This window comes from Sorex fumeus, unplaced genomic scaffold (assembly GCF_029834395.1).
Source record: "Sorex fumeus unplaced genomic scaffold, SorFum_2.1 ptg000098l, whole genome shotgun sequence".
Lineage (NCBI taxonomy): Eukaryota > Metazoa > Chordata > Mammalia > Eulipotyphla > Soricidae > Sorex > Sorex fumeus.
In genome coordinates, this window is record NW_026606155.1 from 4,795,489 (window position 1) to 4,813,155 (window position 17,667).

The 17,667-nt window shown below is 56.0% G+C and overlaps 1 protein-coding gene across 5 annotated transcripts in view; it reads left to right on the top strand.

Annotated features, from left to right (window-relative positions):
- Positions 1–17,667, top strand: part of TTC7B (tetratricopeptide repeat domain 7B) — a 202,127-nt gene that overhangs the window by 51,547 nt on the left and 132,913 nt on the right. For 3 of the 5 annotated variants that reach the window (XM_056133269.1, XM_056133271.1, XM_056133273.1), the window contains 2 exons: positions 6,295–6,416; positions 6,933–6,956. In XM_056133269.1, the coding sequence (XP_055989244.1) occupies positions 6,295–6,416; positions 6,933–6,956 (146 nt within the window). The remainder of the gene's footprint in view (positions 1–6,294; positions 6,417–6,932; positions 6,957–17,667) is intronic. The other 2 variants (XM_056133270.1, XM_056133272.1) reach the window with 1 other exon arrangement.

A 17,667-nucleotide genomic window follows, 5' to 3' on the forward strand; every position in this document is an offset into this window, starting at 1 on the left:
CCGGGCCGACCGCGCGGGCGCCTTCCCCGCTCTGCCTCTGCCGTTGTTCAGATCCGTCGCTGACTGCAGTCAGGGGAAGCAGCTGCCGCCCTGATGTTTGTAGGGTCCAGCCCCGCTCCCCTGCCCTTGGAGGATGTGGGCACCGATGCTCTTCCACTGCCCCTCCTGGAGAAGCGCTAGGGTGATGACGTGGCTGGGGCATTGGGTTCGGAACTAGATTAGACCAAGGGTACTGCATGTCTGGAATGCGAGCCCGGTGTCCTTAGGGAAGGACTCGGGGCGGCTGATGCGAGGAGCAGGTGGGTTCCCAGGGCCTCCTCGCCACCAGCTGCTTTACCACCCCCCCCCCCCCACCATAACGTGAGCCCACAGGAGGCAAAACCAGGCGCTTCCCGTGCGCACACCCTGCTCCCCATCCTCTGCCCTCTGCCATGCATTCTTTCGAGAGAGTCCAGGAGCTGATGGCCCTTGAGCCGGCTCCAGCCTCGAACCCGCAGGCCACCGTCTCTACAAGACCCAGCAGAGAAAAGCCTCCGGCCCGGAATAGAGCATCTCTGAACTGAAGCCCACATTTTCTCAATCAGCCTCTGCCCTCCGTATTTATCTTGTAACATTAAGAAGGGCTGGAGCAATAGCACAGCAGGTAGAGCGATTGCCTTGCACGTGGCCAACCCGGCCGACCCGAGTTTGATTCCTCTGCCCCTCTCAGAGAGCCCGGCAAGCTACCGAGAGTATCTCACCCACATGGCAAAGCCTGGCAAGCTCCCCATGATGTATTTGATATGCCAAACACACTAACAACAAAGTCTCCGATGGAGACGTTATTGGGCCCGCTCAAGCAAATAGATGAACAGTGGGAGGACAGTGACAGTGAACATTAAGAAGTTTTATATTTGGGGCTCTAAAAAATTTTTTTTGTTTTTCACTCCATGGGCTGGAGCGATAGCACAGCGGGTAGGGCATTTGCCTTGCACGCTGCCAACCCGGCCAACCTGAGTTTGATTCCTCCGCTCCTCTTGGAGAGCCCGGCAAGCTACCGAGAGTATCTCGCCTCCACAGCAAAGCCTGGCGAGCTCCCCATGTCGTATTCGATATGCCAAACACTGTAACAACAAGTTTCACAATGGGGATGTTCCTGGGCCCAGTCGAGCAAATCGATGAACAACGGGAGGACAGTGCTACGGTGCCACAGTTATTTCAAAGCTTCCCAGTAGGTCTGTGCCTGATTGTCACCCCATGCAGTTTCTCCCTGGGACCGAGGGGGCTTGGTGGGGTGGGTGTGAGGGGGCTGGCACTGGTCATAAATGATGCTACAAGTAGTGCTTTCCTTTGGGTGAGCTGTCGCCTGGCCTTTGCCTGGCTTTCAGGGGGCAGGATGCCCGACAGCGTCTTTGCACCACAGGCCTTGTGCCTCCGCTGTGCATCTGGGGGGTGGTATGGACGGGTCAGCAGCTTCCACTGCAGCCAGCATGGTCAAGTTGCCAGCTTGATGGTTTTGCTCTGGTGCGAAAGTTGCTTTGCCGGTTTGCTGGGTGTAGGCGGGTGGGTGCAGCTTTAATCGTCTGCCACCAGCCGTGAAGTCTCTCTCTCTCTCTCTCTCTCTCTCTCTCTCTCTCTCTCTCTCTTGCTTACCAGAGTTCATTTTTTAAGATACGATGTTACCGAGAGCCAAGCAGATAGGAGAGCAGGTGGAGCGCTTGTCTTATACGCCACCAGCCTGGGTTTTACCGTATTTGATTTCCCTGGACCCTGCCAGGAATGATCCCTGAGCACAAAAGCCAGGACTCAGCTCAGAGAACTGTCAAGTTTGGCCCCCAAACCAAACCAAACCAAACCAAACCAAACCAAACCAAACCAAACCAAAACCATAGTATTGTTGATGTGTCATTCACATACCATCCAGTACTCCCGTTTCAAGTGTACAGGTCACCGAGTCACAGAACTGTAACATCATCCTCAGTACTTCGTTCCAGAACATTCTCGTCACCCCCAAAGAATTCCTGTGCTCCCAAGCAGCCGCTCCCTCACTTATAGCTCCGCAAGAGCCAGATTCCAAGCCGTTTGTGGACAGGACACCTGCTTTGGGCTTGGAGATCTTGTCCCATCTGTACAGCTGGGAAACAGTATGTGCTTCCAGTGACCTTCGTGAACTGCACAGCACCTGGGGGTGGCCTGGGTCACCCTCAGCACTATCGGCCCAAGCACGGCCTCCCTGGCCCCTTCATCAAACCTCAACTACTCAGTGACTTGAGTTTTCAAGGTCGATGTCTTTTTTTTTTTTTTGGCTTTTTGGTCACACCCAGCTATGCACAAGGGTTACTCCTGACTCTACACTCAGGAATTACTCCTGGCAGTGCTCGGGGGGACCATACGGGACTCTGGGGATCAAACTCGGATCAGCTGTGTGGAAGGCAAATGCCCTACCCACTATGCTATCGCTCCGGCCCCAGGTCGAGATCTTCTGATGGTTCGGTTCGCAGATACTCAATTTTGGGGCCACTGTCTTGAATGAAGTCATCTGGTTGTTTCCTCTCCAAGTCATTACGTGTGGTGACACAGCAGGATTTTGTGTGTGTGTGTGTGTGTGTGTGTGTGTGTGTGTGTCTTTTATAGCCTGATGCTTTGCTGGTTGTTTCTAGAAGATTTTTTAGTGAAATTCTTAGGGAATTACAAGTGGTGATCCTTTACTTCTTTTTTTTTTTCCCAAGTGAAGTCAGAAGGGAAAGAATAAGTCCAGGATCATCTCACTTCCCTGTATTTGGTAGAAGAACAGGACAAGCGAGTGGAAGGTATCAAAAGCAAGAGAAGCCTTGACCCTAGATTACAGAAATGAAAAGGCAGGGGAATAGGATGTAGCATGGAGATGGTAATTGCTTTGTCCTTTTCACGGTCAGTAGCTAGTGTATCAAGTTGAAATATGTAGGGCCAGGAGATGGCGTCCAGGGCCCGTGCGCTGTTTTGCAGGAGGAGCTCTTCTTGCCTTCCACGGGGAGGGGCTCCCGTGCACTGCTAGTGTGGCACGGAACCAAAACACGTTTGGCCGATGTAGGTGAAAAGACTTCCAGTTCTTTGCTGTCTCTGTGTACACACACACACACACACACACACACACACACACACACACACACACGCACGCACACATATATATATATATATACACACACAAATAGCATGTGCAACGTAATTACTATCTGGTATATTTTAAAGAGGGCTGGAGCGATAGCACAGTGGTAGGGCGTTTGCCTTGCAGGCAGCTGGCCTGGCCGAGCCAGGTTCGATTCCTCTGCCCCTCTCGGAGAGCCCAGCAAGCTACCAAGAGTATTTCACCCGCATGGCAAATCCTGGCAAGCTACCCGTGATGTATTCAATATGCCAAACACAACAACAACAAATCTCATGATGGAGACGTTACTGGGCCTTTTAGAAGTCTGTGTTTACCCAACAAAAAAAAGAGCAACACTTTTTTCCTGGGGCTGGGAGATAGTACCTTTGCCTGCGGAAGGCTGGTTCCACCCCCAGGATTACTAGGGCCACCCCTTTGTCCCTTCTGACCCCTGCCAGAACCACTGAGAGTAGCCCAAGAACAAAACAAAGAGGACTTGAACAGAGCCAGCCCAACAGAGGCACATTTTTCTGAAGCTGAGTTGAAGAGGACGCCGATCACCTGTTAGTTCTCCTGTGAAGTCTAATTAAAATCAAGCATGGTGTGGTTTACTTTCAAAACCAGACATGTGATAGGATCTCCGTCTTGGTGAAGTGAAATTTCTCTTTCCTCTTGCACACACCAGTGTGTCGGTTATTTGAAAAGAACGTTAAATGATTGCTATTCCTACTGTGGGTTTGTGTTGGTTTAGGGGCCACGCTCATCTGTGCTCAGGGCTCTGTCTTGGCTCTGTGCATAGGGGATCATTCCTGACTGGCTCCGGGGACTGTGTGGGGTACTCGGGATCAAATCTAGGTCAGCCCCATGCAAGGCAAGTGCCCTACTCCGTTACTATCTTTCCAGCCCCTAAAGTGTGGGACCTTTGAGATGATTTTTTTATCTTTTTGGGTCATACGCAGCGATGCTCAGGGGTTACTCCTGGCTCTGCACTCAGGAATCACTCCTGGCGGTGCTTGGAGGACCATATGGGATGCTGGGAATCGAACCCGGGTTGGCCACGTGCAAGGCAAACGCCCTACCCTCTGTGCTATCTCTCCAGCCCCCCTTGAGATGATTTTTAACTGTCTCTATTACACTTTATTTTTAAATAATCATATCACACACAGAGAACACTAAAAAAAAAAAATCTTTTCAATAGCAAATGAAGGCCAGTGTTGGAAAGTTCCCATGTTGGGCCTCTGGGTAGGACCCTCAGGACGTGAGAGTTTGTCTGTGGCCCTGGAGCTCAGAGAGGAGGTCTGGGCTCAGGGTTCTTGGCTGGGCGTTGGTCTGAAGCTCAGAGGTATGGGGCATGTTGGCAGAGATGGAGGAGGAAAGGACGGCCCCCACAGCTCCATTCCCCTCATCTCCATGCACAGGATGGGACAGGAAAGAGACTCCTGCCGGGGGAGGGGCTCAGCTCCTTGGGGCTTCTTAGAGGACTGGGGGTGGGGGGGTGGAGGGTGGCGCATCCTTCGATGCTCAGGGGTTATTCCCAGCTCTGCACTCAGGGATCACTCCTGGTGGTGCTCAGGGGACCATATGGGATGCCGGGGATTGAACCTGGGTCGGCCTCATCTAAGGCAAGTGCCCTCCTCACTGTGCTCCCTCTCCGGCCCCTCCACATCTGAGTCAGGACAAAGCAGGCGGCTTTCGGAGCTGCGAGCCATAGTTCAGACGTACAGCTGCCCGCCCGAGGCCCATGTTCTTCAGGTACCTTCTGTTTTTTACTTTTTCTTTTCCACAACCCCCCACAACCCCCACAAGTTGGACAGACGGCAACGACTTGGTTTCCACTCAGAGAATAATCGCAAGACTTCTGGAATATCTGGCCAACAGCTGAGTCTTTATTCTGTCTCATTTAGGGACCAGCCCCAGCAGTGATCAGGGTTGACTCCTGGCTCTGTGCTCAGGGATCACTCCTGGCGAGGCTGGGGGGTAGTGTATTGGATGCCGGGGATCGAACCTGAGAGAGAGAGAGAGAGAGAGAGAGAGAGAGAGAGAGAGAGAGAGCAAGAGAGAGAGAGAGAGAGAGAGCAAAGGGCTGGAAAGCATGCTGGATCCCTGGGTTCAATCCCTGAGCACCTCTGGGGGTGATCCCCACCGGCCCCCCGCCTCACCCCTAGCTCTGAGCTGGAGTAGTGCCAGAGCTCGGGGGGTGTGATCCCAACTCCCTCCTCAAATCATAATAACGATGACACCTGGGAGCTAGAAGTGCTGCTGGTGGGCTTTCTGCAGATGTGCAGTGTGTTTGGGGGACACTTCATCACTTGGGGACAGGTGGGGGGGCCACAGGGGCAGGCTTGATCAATGCCACCTTAGACTTGTGAGCAAAGGTAGCAGCCTCCGTTCTAGCGGATGGGTGCCTCACCTTCAGGGACTCCTCTCAGCTCGCACCTGTGACCCGACTCCATGGCAGTCTCTAAACACAACCGCCGAAGCCTTGGGGCCTCTTGCCCCAAGAGGTCGAGTTCAGGGAGAGGGGACTGAGTCTGGTATCAGAGGTTGAGTTCGGGGAGGGGGGACTGAGTCTGGTGTCAGAGGTCGAGTTCGGGGAGAGGGCACTGAGTCTGGTGTCAGAGGTCGATTTTGAGGAGGGGGGACTGAGTCTGGTGTCAGAGGTTGAGTTTGGGGAGAGGGGATCGAGTCTGGTATCAGAGGTCAAGTTCGGGGGTAAGGCTGAGCCTGGTGTCAGAGGTCAAGTTGGGGGGTGGGGGTCGCGGTCAGAAAGAGGGGCGCTGAGGTGGTTTTTCTCAGCTCCCCTCTGAGAGTCGATGCTTGTTGCTCGGCCCACAGGCCTCGGCTGCGGAGCCTGGCGTGGTGGCCCTTTCTGGTGAATTCCATGGCCAGGGCCACCCAGGCTCCTTCCAGCTCTGCTTGCAGATCCTCTAGCTTCCACAGGGCGGAGGCTGCCGGCTGCCGGGCGCGACCTGGGCCACAGTGGCGGTGTCTATGTCTACCATGGCTGCAAGGTGCATCTGGTCCCCACAGCCTCTTGGCCAGCCCTCCCAGCCCCCTGCGGCAATGCCCTTCCCTCCCCGGCCCCCCGCACGCATCTCAGAGACGCGCCCCTGCGCACGGAGGCTCGCGGGCCCGGAGGAAGCCAGCCCGGACATGGATCTCATTCGTCTTCCCCTTCTCTCCCCTTCCAGGTAATCCTTACTAATATTCAGAACAGAAGCCCTAAGCCCGGCCCTGCTCCCCACGATCAAGAACTAGGTTTTTTCCTGGAAACGGGACTTCAGAGAGCCCATGTCCTCTATTTCAAAAATGGGTAAGCCGCCTTCGTTTCTTCGCTCCAGCTCCTCCGGGGAGCCGTAGCACGCTCTCCCACGGGTCACTCCCGAGGCTCTCTCCTTCCCAGGAGACCCGGGCGCGGGGGGGGTGGGGAGAGGGGTGGGGAGGCCTCTCCTGGGGCTGGGGGGACTCGCAGAGCCCCCCACCCCCGACGAGGCCCAGGGCCGGCTGGGGTGGAGAAGGCAGGGTGCTCTGCGTGGAGTGGATTTCCCGGGAAGAAGCTTATGTTGGAGCACAGTTCTGAGCCCCCCAAGGATGGCGGGTCCATGCAGAAGAGGGAGTTTGTCCAGTGTCCACGGAAGCCGGTGAGGTGCTCAAGCCTTCCCAGAGTCTCGGGCTTGGGGCACAGGTGCTTTTACGGGGATCTAAGGGCCGGGAGCACCGGGCCCCCAGCACCCTGGCTGGCTGGCCTGGTTGACGCGGTCCGGTGAGGAAGCCGACGGTTCTCTTCCAAATCTCTTCAGCTGTGTCTTGTTTTGACCTTATGCTGCAGGATAGATGTGCACGAAGAACAACAGTAGGTACCAGGCTCCCCCGGAGCGCCCACTCCCCTGTGCATGCCCCGCCCCTGCGCCCGAGGCCTGTATGCTTTCCTCCCCACCAGGCGGGCGGGGAAGAGGCCCAGCCTCCAGATCCCCAAGTGATGCAGTTGCTCCCTTCTCCTTGTTGGGCTTCAAACCTTGGGGTGTGGCGCATTGGTGGATGTGCATTTCATCCGCCTGCCATCCGCAGCCTCGGGCTCGTGGGCTGAGAGCAGACACTGACCCCCTTGGGCCTTGGAAACTGCACAAGGTTGCCAGGGGCCACACACACACACACACACACACACACACACACACACACACACACACTAGGCCTCCGAAATTGCACAATTCTGCCAGGGGACACACACACACACACACACACACACACACACACACTGGGCCTCTGAAACTGCACTAGGCTGCCAGGGACCACACACACACATACACACACACACTAGGCCTCCAAAATTGCATAAGGCTGCCAGGGGACACACACACACACACACACACACACACACACGCATGCATTCATGCGGGCGCACGTGCGCACACACATGCACTAGGCCTTCGAAACTGCACAAGGCTGCCAGGGGACACACACACATGCATGCATGCGGGCGCATGCACACACACACACACACACACACTGGGCCTCTGAAACTGCACTAGGCCCTGGGTACTCCATACACACACACACACACACACACACACACACACACCTGTCCACACACACATACGCACACACACACACACACACACACACACACACCTGTCCACACACACATACGCACACATGCACACATGCACACACACACATGCACACACACACACACACACACACACCTGTCCCCAGGGGCCGTGGTCAGCACCCCAAGGTTTGGGACGGCCTGTGGCTTTGGCACGGGGAGGCCTCGACTCTGATCTCATCTGCCGTGGACTGAGATCCCAGCCACGCCGCATGCCCCCTCGCTGCGTCCCCACTGGTGTTTTCTTTGCTGTTTTTAGTAGAGGGAGCGCGGTCTGTGTGGGTCTGTTTCTTCTCCCCCTCCCCAGTATGTGCCGGCTGCCGCCGGGCACCCGGCCCTCCCTCTGCCCCCCTGCCCTGTGCCTGCGGGGGCTGCGTCCATCTGTGGTGCCGGGGAGCGCCTGGCAGACCTTCTGCTGCAGATGCTCCGAGGGGCGGGCGTGAGGGACTTCAGTTCTGCTCTCCTCGCCCCCACTCTCCCCCGGCTGCCCAGTGCAGTCCAACTCGGAAACAATCAGGACGGGAGGCCGGCAGCGGGAATGGGTGGCTGCCCTGCCGCCCTTGCCGACACATTTCTCGTCCTGTCTCACCCAGGTTCAAGGAGATGCCCATGGGGATGGCCAAAGCCAAGGCCGGCCTCAGAGGCCGCTTCTCCTTTTTCATTCTCCTGCTCATACCTCTGGGTTCTGTGATTTTCCTAGCAGTGCTCAGGGCTGACTCCTGACTCTGTGCTCAGGGCTGACTCCTGGCGGGGCTCGGGGGAGGGGGGACCCATATTTGGCGCTGGGGATGGAACCAGGGCTGGCCGCGTGCATGGCAAATGCCCTCCCCTCTGTACTGTTGCTCCAGACCGCCCCCCCATCTAGTCTCTGGGTTCTGGGGGTCAGCGGTGGCCCTGGGACTGGCCACCAAGCAGGTCCTGGCCACTGTGTGTGGTTGGCATGACCAGGCCTGGTTCTGGGAGCTCCCCTGAGGGTTATGGTGGGGCAGCTGGGGATCGTGGAGAGCACGTGTTTTGGGGCAGCCCTCCCCCCTCACCCCAGTATCACACTCAGGGGCCCTCGCTGGCGAGCCCTGGGCACAGCGGGGTGGGGGGGGTGGTGTGCAGCTGCCATCTAGAGCTGAGCCTGTGTCCTTGGTTTTTGCTCTCTCCCACGCTCAAATGCAACACGCCTGAAGGGCAGTGCTTTATTTGTTTAATTTAATAAATTAATTTTTTTTCTGGCCATGTTCGGGATCGAATCCGAGGTCATGACAGGCAGTGCACCTGGTTTCCGGGGACTTGGGGAGTGTGCATTATAAAGAGTTGGGCAGGAAGACACGGAAATTGGGAAAGTGCGTTTTCTTGGGAAAAAGCCCCATAAACCTCCGCCCGCGCTGTTGATGTCAGCCCTTGAGGGCTTAATGGTTGTGGGTCTTAGTTTCCTTCCATCCTCCTCTCCCCACCCCCCAAGAGTGGGCGCCAAAGTGGGGCTCGTGGGTGTCCTTCAAAAGGACCCTGACTGAGGGTCAGTCCTGCTACCGCACCCTGCCAGCACACCTCGCCCAGTGGCCCCCACACACTTCCCGGGGACCCGTCTTGGGGCCTGCTGTGTCCTTCTGGCTCCTCTGGAGGGGATGGAGGGGCTCAGCGACATCACCTTGGCAGCTGTTCTGAACTTGCAGACTGTGGCTTAGCACCAAAGGCAGCTGGGGCGGGGGGTTGGGGGGCACGGCTGTCCTGTCTCTGCCCGCCCCCCCGAAGGGTGCTACTGGGCTGCTGGCCTCAGGGGTAGCAGAAGCAGGCGACAGGCTGGCCCTGGAATAGCTTTGTCTTGGCTCTGCCCTTGAATACACGCCCCCTGCCCCCCACCCTGCACTGACGAATGCTCATTCATCTCTTTATTTGGGGAGGGGTTCTCCCCAGCAGTGGTCAGGGGGCTACTCTGGGCAATACTTGGCTACCTGCTCAGTGCTGAGTCCCAGTAATGTAGACCCAGGTGTCGGGGACCAGCGGGTCCACACTGGGCCGTGTTTGGGGGGGGGGCTGTGGGGGGTGGGGGGAGGTGAGGAGGGGAGCAGACAAAGACCCCCCCGCCCCCCACACATTCAAGGCAGGTGCCCCGAGCTCTGAGATTATTGCTCCAGCCCTGATTTTTTTTTCTTTTCTTTCTCCGTTTTCTTTCTGGCATTGCTCAGGGTTTTCGCCCGACTCTGTGCTTAGGGTTCGCTCCTGGTGCAGGGCCCCTGTGGGTGCCGGGGGTCAGACCCAGGTCAGCCGTGGACTAGGACTCCCCCCCCACCCCCCCCCCCCCCTGCTGTCCTGACTCTCTGTTCCTGCATTTTCGCTTTTACTCCCCTTTATCTACGTCCTGTGTGGTTGACCAAGTTGTTGATGTTGTGGCTGCTTGGGGCACTGATTATTCCAGCCCCAACACCCCCGCTGGCATGACCTGCCTCTGCCCTGGTCCCTATTTTCCCAACCGCCCCTAAAGCTGTCCCTAAACCCAGCACAAAATAATTTCTTTTGTATTGCTTGTTACAACTAAAGAGCTAAATGGCATTACAAAAAAAAAAACAACAACAACAACAACAAAAAACACCTTTAGTAAGAGAAACATTGTGAAAATTGTTGTATCTTGCCACAGGGCCATTAGGTCCTCATCTGAATGTTTACTCAGCCATTTGTTGCGGGTCAAGCCTTCAGTGTTACAGTGTATTGTGCTTTGTTGGCTTCTGTGTTACTTTCCAGTGTAACCTGGTGCCCCTGGGCTGTCGGTGTTCTGGCGTTTGGAGTCACATTTGCTCCCGCGAATGTGTCCACGAATGTGTCCACTGTGCACTGCAGCCAGTCCAGAGTCTTTAGCTGGGCTGACGGGCGAGTCTGAACTGCAGCAACTGTGGGATGTGGGTGTGGCTGGTGGGGATTTCGTAATTACAGGGGAGGAGGCAGGGGATGCCCGCCCCCCTCTGAGAGGACCCCAGCGTTCTCAGCCTGAAGACTGATTACCTGGGATTTTTGGCACTTCAGCCTCTCTGCAGAGGTCCCTTGTGAAGCAGCGGAGTCACTGTTGGCAGCTGTGGGGTTGGGGGAGGGGTGTGTGTGCGGCTGCTGGAACTGGCCAGGACTTGCCCCACACCCCCAGGCCAGAGCAGTACAGGGTTTCCAGTCGTGAGACCCGCTTACCCGTGGATTTTTGCGGCTAGTCGATGTCACCCTAGATTTCATCATGAGTCTGTAAAGCTGAGCCGATGGCTGAGTTGCCACGGTGATGATTGTTGGGGTGCAGCTGCCAGGCCTCCCGGATGGACCAACCTTCACTTTTTAACCCCACCCGCTGTTCTCACCTTCTAAGTCAGCTGCAGTGCCTGCCGGAGAATTCTGACTCGTTTTCTGGGAAGCAGTTAACCTGGGAATGTGTGTCCACTTCCTGTCCTTGCACCTGTGTTGTGCTTCCAGCAATGGAATAATTCCAGTGAAAAGGGGCCCAGCACTCTGGGAGACCATGAATGGGAAGCCCAGGGCCGCTGCGTGAGCTCAGGGAGCCTCAGAGGCGCCCGTGCCATCCCCAACCCCCGCGCCCCCAACCCTGCAGGCCGGTCTGTGCTCTGTGCGTGCTCCATCAGGCTGTGCCCTCCTCGAGAGGTGCCTTTCATGCCCCGCAGGGGGCAGGCCCTGTCTTAGCCACTGGGATGGAAAGCTGGGGAGGAGGGTTGCCCCTGTCCCCTGGACGTCAACAGTCTCACAGGGAATTTCGGGCCATGAGCAGAAGTTTCCAGCTTCGTGGGGCCTGTGGTCACGGGGGACCATGCAGTTGCCGTGTTGCAGTGTCCACGTGGTGCGGGGAAGGAGAGGGAGAAGGGGGAGCCCGACGGGGAGGGGACTTGGTGCAAGTGAGAACTCCACGTTCTCTCAGCACTGGAGTCTGACAGGCCAGCAGACCAATCTTCTGCATCTAGAAAGCCGTCACCTTTCTAGGAACCCCCTTGGCGTGGGAGCTGGCCCGACGCTGGAGTGGCTAGAGCTCCCTGGACCCTGCCACGGGCCAGGAATGGCAGTGGTCAGGACGGGACACAAGTGCCCATTGTCTGGGTGGACAGTCCATGAGGGAGACACAAGGAACAAGTGGCCCAGTGTGGGGGGCAGCGAGTGCCGGGTGCGTGCGGGGTCTGTGAACACAGACAAAGCGTGGGTCTGGCTCGGGGCAGGGTGGTCACGAGGAAGCTCCCCCAAGACCAAGACATGCAGGGTGAGGAGAGGGAGAGAGGCTGCCAAGGAGAGGCCCTACCCAGATCAGGCTCTCTCTCGACCCAGGAAACGGCTGAACGCGTTGAAGTATAGACAAGATGTAGGATTGTAGCGTGTGGTGAGAAGCCCCGGCCTGGGCTAGAGGTCTGCCGTGGAAAAGAGGGCAGGGTCGTGGGAAAGAGAGTCCGTACTTGCTCATTCATTTGCTTTCTTCCTTATTCATCGAGGATCAGTGCCAGGAGCTCAGGTCAAGACAGCGAATGGTCTCTGGTGTCCAGCAGGACATTTATTGTCCTGCAGGGAAGCAAGCCTTTGCAAGTGGGCCAAGCCTGCAGAGAGGGGACCAAGTCGATGCTCATTAAAATGAAAATAGCCTTTCCCATTGCAGAGTTTTTTCTAAAAAGAGACAGTTATGTAGCACCGTGCCTGAACATCTGACGTCACTTATTTATTTGTGTGTGTGTGTGTGTGTGTGTGTGTGTGTGTGTGTGTGTGACATCCAGCAGTGCTAGGGACCACTCCCAGCTCAGCGCGTGGGATTCTGTCCCAGCTGTGACCTGGAGGTTGTGTGGTGCCAGGAACCAAACCCGGAGCCTTGAGCCATCTCTCCAGCCCCTACCTGGAGACTTTTCAAACAAAACAAAATAAAATAAACCTTTCTCGCGCCTCTTGCTCCGGAATGGGGCTACGAGCAGCACAGACCAGCTCTGCCCTCTGGGTGGGGGCTGGCTTCACATGCCTGCAGGTGTCCCTGCATATGTTGTGAGCGGTGCCACCCGCCTCTGCCCACTTTAGGGTGATGTGTCATGACACCCGTGTGTCCCACCTGTATGTGCCCAGCGGCCACTGAGAGAGGGTGGGTGCCCGTGTTCTCGGATGCTCCCCAGCACCCCCAGACAGCACTTGCATGGCGAGAGTCCACTTTAAGGAAAGGCTGACCTGGACTCCAGGGCCCAGGGTGATAGATTTGAGAGCCCCGTCCGGCGCAGCCAGAGGGACAGGGACGAATGAAGGGAAGGAAATAAGGAGAAGTTAATTGGGGGGCGCTCCTGGGCGAACCTCGGGGGGAGGCTGGGGTAGAGCCGCGCCCTGGGAGAGACTAAGAGGGCTTTTAAGATGTCTTGTGGGGGGGTGGGGGGAAGGAGATGAAGGAACCAAGACCAGTGGAACCGGTGTGCTTGGTCTGGCCTGTTATCAGGGGGATGGATGCGAGGAAGCATGGGACGCAGCCTGGTGGCTTCCTGTCGCCAGGTGGGCCATAGGTCCTCTCTTCCACACTGGGGACAGGGTGATCTTTGATTCCGGGAATGTTGCCTTCTCATCTGCCGGCACCATTTGGTCCCCATCACCATTAAACCTCTCACAGGGGGAGCGGTTCCCAGAGCAGCAGCAGGCAGAAATGGGAAACTGAGTGGCCATGCACATGGGCCCCCACTTGGCCAGGGTGTGGTGGGGGTGAGGGTGATGGAAGCGGGGGGTAAGGGGGTGCATGCCTGCAACCGTCTGTCCCTAGCAGCTGTTCCCCGCTGGCCCCTGCATCTCGGCCTTGCTTTTCTCCTCAACAGTCATCAGCACTGACTATGCGGAGAACGAGAACCGACATTTCCAGCTCCCAAGCCACTCGCTGGCTCTTCTTCTTGGGGCCCATGTATTTTATTTTTCTTTTTGGGTCACACCTGGCGATGCTCAGGAGTTACTCCTGGCTCTGCACTCAGGAATTACCCCTGGTGGTGCTCAGGAGACCATATGGGATGCTGGGAATCAAACCTGGGTTGGCCGCGTGCAAGCAAAAGCCCTACTCACTGTGCTATTGCTCCAGCCCCTGGGCATTATATTTGGCTTGAATTTTCCCACCACCATTCAAGCCTGCCTTTCAGGGGCAGATGCTAGATCATTTCTTTTCCATTGCTCACTTTGCATATTATGAAAGCTTATGTGGCTGCACGCCTCTGAGACTCTAAATTATAAATGGTTCAGTACCAGAGACGTCTCTGTTAGGGAGCTATTCCAGTGCAGTTTGGAGAATTCGTTTTGACACCCACATACCAGAGCCTTGCTCTGGTCACTGGGATTCCATCTGGAGAAGGCCGGGAGACTGCACCTGCTCCGTCTGGGGCATCCCGGTGAAATCAGCTCGGTGTGGGGCCCAGAGAATTCTCCAGTGTTGTGGTGCCCACCAGGACTCATCACTGCTATGTGCCTTGTGTTTTCTTTAGCATGAGATGGTCTGGACTTGGACGGGGGAGAGAGAGGTCAGGTGTGCCGAAACTGACGGGACCAGGGTGCTGGGGGCAGGCCCGCCTGGCCCAGTTTCATGGCTCTTGCCGGCTCTTCCTGTTCCTGCTTCTCACCAGCGTGGGGTTGCCTGTGCTGAGACCGTTTGGCCCTTCCTGCCTGGACTAAGATGTCCTTCTTTTAGTTTTGTTTTGGTTTGGTGGCTATACCTGGCGACGCTCAGGGTTTACTCCTGGCTCCGCACCCAGGGTTTACCTTGAAGGTGCTTGGGGAACCATGGGGAATGCTCGGCTGAGGACTTTACCTGGGTTTGCTTGTGCAAGGCACATGCCCTCCCTGCTGTGCTGGCGCTCTCACCCTGAGATGTCTTTCTGCTCAGGAATAGAGTCCCAACTCTTGCATTTCCTGGGAACCCCCATGGCCAACCCAGACACTTGGAGGATCCCCCCCCTGCCCTGGAGGCCCCCTGAGAAATGTGCTCCCCAGCCTACTGCAGGCTGCATCTCCGGAGGCTCTGCTCTGTCCTGGGTAGGGTAGGCCCCTGACGGCCGTGTCTGGGCGGGATTTCCCCAAGGAGTGGGTCACATGTCACCACCAGCGGGTCCCTTATCATGGACTTTGGCTGCCCAGGGCACCGCTGGGCAGAGCCCATCAGCACCATCCAGCCTGGGAGTGGCCACTGAGCACTGGCTTGGGAAAGAGGAGCCAGCCAGCTGGGCTCTGGCTTGGGAGTCGAGTGGATTCCCAGGGATGAGCCCAGGGCCCGGGAGCTGGGCAGAAGGAAGCAAAGGGGTCACCGTGCCATGCTGGCCGGGGCACGCCCACTAGGACCCAGCCTCCCAAGTGAGGTGTTGGATGCTCTTGTATTCCCCCTGCGGCCCGGGTGCTAAGGAGGGTGCCCTGGCTCCTTTCAAGGGATGCTTCCTACCTTTAAAAAGTGATTTGTTTAGATCACTTTTTTTCTTTCCAGTCCTCCCCCACTACCCCTCCGAGGTATTTTTAGCCAACTCTCAGAAAAGTGCAGAGATGGTGCTAAAGCCCAGCAAACGACTGAAGCATCATTACAGAATTTGTGACTTTTCTTTGGACATACTAGAACCTACTGAAGATGAGAAGGGGCATCATTTTTCTTAGAAAGACTTGCCTTTATATCTATAGCGCACAGACCTCCATAGATCTATAGACCATTAAGACACAAAAAGTATAATTAATTGTACATTCTCATAGCAAAATTGGGCCTTAACTAATATTTTAAAAATTAATGCCATTTAAAAAAATCTGACATTTGCTTTTCACATTTTATTCTCTCTTTCAGTTTTGAATTTTCACTTTCTATCTCTCTCTCTCTCTTTTTTTTTTTTGAGGGAAGGGGCTAGGCTACATTCTGCGGCGCTCAGGGTTTCCTTCTGGCTCTGTTCGTAGTTTGGGGTAACTCCTGGTGGACCTCAGGGGCTATATGGGGTACCAGGGATGTAACTGGAGGCAGCTGCGTGCAAGACAAGCACCTGACCTGTTGTACAATGTCTCTAGACACTTGAATTTTCACTTTTTACTTACAAGGGACTTGGGTGGTAATTCTCCAGCCTGCCGCCAACACGCCACCCTGCGAACTCTCCTCTGCCTTGCCCCTTGCTGCCAGGTGCTTGGTTAATGCCATGCTAGCTGAATGGCCTTTGAATCTCCGTGGCAAATTAGCATCAGAAGCGCCAAGTTCTGCATGCTGGAAAGAAGCAGTTAAAAAAATAAAAAATGCCAGAAAGAATCAAACACTAAGTTTCTTTTCAGGAACACTCAGAAAAACTCAATAGGCCAGACTTGCTTAAAAACGGGAGAAGAAATCCTCTAAATTACAGATTTTTTTTTTTCAAAAAACCGATGCAATTAGTTGCATTTAAATACCTTTCGAGCTATTGAAAATGACCACAAACTATTCCCGACTCAATTTCGTGAGCGTCTATTGAACACCTGCTTGCTAGGGTAAGCTCTCCGGAGAGGGGAGATGAATTAAAAAAATGTTCCTGAGCTCATGGGAAGACGAAGGTGACAGGGTGTCATTATGACACCCAGTGAGAAACAGGGAGAAGGGTTGGGCCGGGCAGAGCAAGCAGGAGAGGCAGCATCTGCACCAAGACCTCGTGCTTTGGAAGGCCCCGCACGGACGGTGTCTAGGAGGGGACGGTTCCCGGTCTTGGTGGGTGGAGCCCAGATCTCTCAACAGCACATGTGATCCCTTCTCTCTATTTCCTCTGGCGCCCCTGGCCTGGGTGGGGGGGTCGGTGACCCCCCCCGTCCCACTTTCTTGCTCTGTAAATGTGGCTCTCGTGTTGGCCGACAGGTGACAGGAGTCCTTGATGTCACTCTCCAGAGTCTGCGTCTGGCTCAAGGGGTTGACCGAGTGCGTGAATCCAATCCTGTAGGGAGAAGAATTTGCCAGCAAATTCCCGGGAAGCCAGGGATGGGTCACAGAGGAATTCTGGAAAGAGGGTGGCCACGCGGGCAACATAGTTTTGGGGGGTTCTCTCAGATCTCCATGGAAATAGGACCCAGTGACCGGATAGCAGAACCCACCCCAAGCCCAATGCCTGCCCCCAAACTAGATGGGTAAGGCTGACGCTGAGCCCCACACCTGTGCCAAGGGGGTGGATTGCCAAGGGCTGGACACGAGTGGGGTTGGCATTGGGGGGCGGGGGGCAGGGAAAAGGCAGCAAGGGGCTATCTGAGACCCTGAGAACAGGAGCCCCTAAGAGCTCCTCTTGCTAGCAAGCACATGCCTGAGGATGAGAGCACCGCCGCCGCGGGCCAGGACAGAGGGGCTGGCGCAGGGTAGCCCCAGGGGCTCAAGTCGGACCCCTCAGGTGCAGTTCCAGGCCTGGGGCCCACAGGGCCAAAGTAGGACAGACTGTGGAATGAAAACTTGCTGAGAAAGAACACAAGACAAAAGGAAGAAAGGGAGAGAAGTGGCTGGTGGGTGGGAATCAGCATAAAGCAAGTGGCCGTGGATTTCAGCAGTTTGATGTGTTTGTCGCATAAAGTGTTTTATACATATAAACGCGGACAGCGCCTGGCTGTGCTCACCGGGGCCCCTTGGAGAGGGGAGGGTTGAGTTTCTCTCTCCCCCACCCCCCGCCCCGAGCAGAGCCCCAGCAGCTGAGGACCTCTGGAGTCAGCCACAGCCATGCTGGGACCACTCTCCACACATCCGGACGGACCTCATGCATGAAAGAACTGGCAGAGGAACCCGGGCATGTGGGTCCCGGGGATAAGGCCTACTTGGATTGGGACTGGGCCTTCTCCAACCAGACCCCCCCATCTTCCAGTAGGTAGGCGTCACACCCACCAGCTGCCGCCAGCGCCAGGTTGGTCCCATCAACGGCCAGGACACGGAGACTATAAAACCCAGCTCCCGGAAGTGCACGGCCGCAAATGCGGCCGCGCGACATCTTATTATCTTTCCTTTGGAGAACCTGGCAGGCTACAAAAAGTATCCTGCCCGCAC